Source organism: Alligator sinensis, unplaced genomic scaffold (assembly GCF_000455745.1).
Source record: "Alligator sinensis unplaced genomic scaffold, ASM45574v1 scaffold899_1, whole genome shotgun sequence".
NCBI classification, from domain to species: Eukaryota; Metazoa; Chordata; order Crocodylia; family Alligatoridae; genus Alligator; species Alligator sinensis.
Window position 1 is genome coordinate 397,110 of NW_005842614.1, and position 890 is coordinate 397,999.

The following is an 890-nucleotide window of genomic DNA, read 5'->3' on the forward strand; positions in this document are numbered from 1 at the left end:
GCATAAATCAGGAGCAAAACACTTGACGTCAGCCGTGTGGCACCAGCATAAAACCTGCATAAACAAAATCAGAGCTAGGCCCTGGGATTCATATGAGCAGATGATTCCTGCTTGCAGGCGATAACATGCACACAGCTCTTTGGATGTGCTATGGGCACAGAATAGCGATGCAGCCGTGCACCCACCCAGCACCAGGGGTGCAGAGACATAGAAGATGGGAAAGGAGGTGCGTGGGGATACTGTGCCAGGAGGAACAAGCCAGCTGGGAGGGGCGTGCACCGCACACAATTCCAGCAGGGCTGTGGCACAGGAGTGGAGTGGAGCCGAGTGTCATTCAGAGGACGCCGGCCCACCTGTTCCAAGGGGCTCCCACGCAGGTGGCCACAGGCATGTTGCCACCTGGAGACATAGCACCAGCCATGCAAGCCACGGGTCGCGTTCAGAGATGCTGCTCGCAGGAAGTCACATGGAGGCTACCTGGGGTGGGGGCAGCCCGGTGCTGGACTGCAGGCTGGAGGCGCGGGTGCAGCACGCTGGAAGGAGCTGGGCATGGGGCTAGCTGGTTGGCAGCAGGAGCGGAGGGGCTGGGCATGGGGCAGCTGCATGCAGCAGGGGGGAGGCCTGATTTGGGGGCATGGGGGGGCTCACCCAGCACGAAGTAGGGCAGCTCGGTGTTCTCCAGGTCGTCCACCACCACCATCTCCCCGGGGAAGTCGTTGCGCACCGAGAAGAGCAGCTTGGGCTCGGAGGCCGAGGGGCTGTGCATGATGCTCAGGTCGTTCTCCCGCAGGAAGGGCAGCGCCGACACCGTGATGCTCTTGAGCTTGCACTCCAGCTCCTTGGAGGGGTCCGCGTCCGCCTCTGCCGCGCCGGGGGCCGCGGCCGCGGCC

The 890-nt window shown here is 63.3% G+C and overlaps 1 protein-coding gene across 1 annotated transcript in view; it reads right to left on the reverse strand.

Annotated features, from left to right (window-relative positions):
- ASTN1 (astrotactin 1) overlaps positions 1–889 on the reverse strand; it is a gene marked incomplete at its 5' end in the record, with an annotated part of 224,136 nt that extends 223,247 nt beyond the window's left edge. The window contains one exon of the mRNA XM_025214997.1: positions 649–889. Within this exon, the coding sequence (XP_025070782.1) occupies positions 649–889 (241 nt within the window). The remainder of the gene's footprint in view (positions 1–648) is intronic.
- Position 890: the final 1 nt, after the last annotated feature.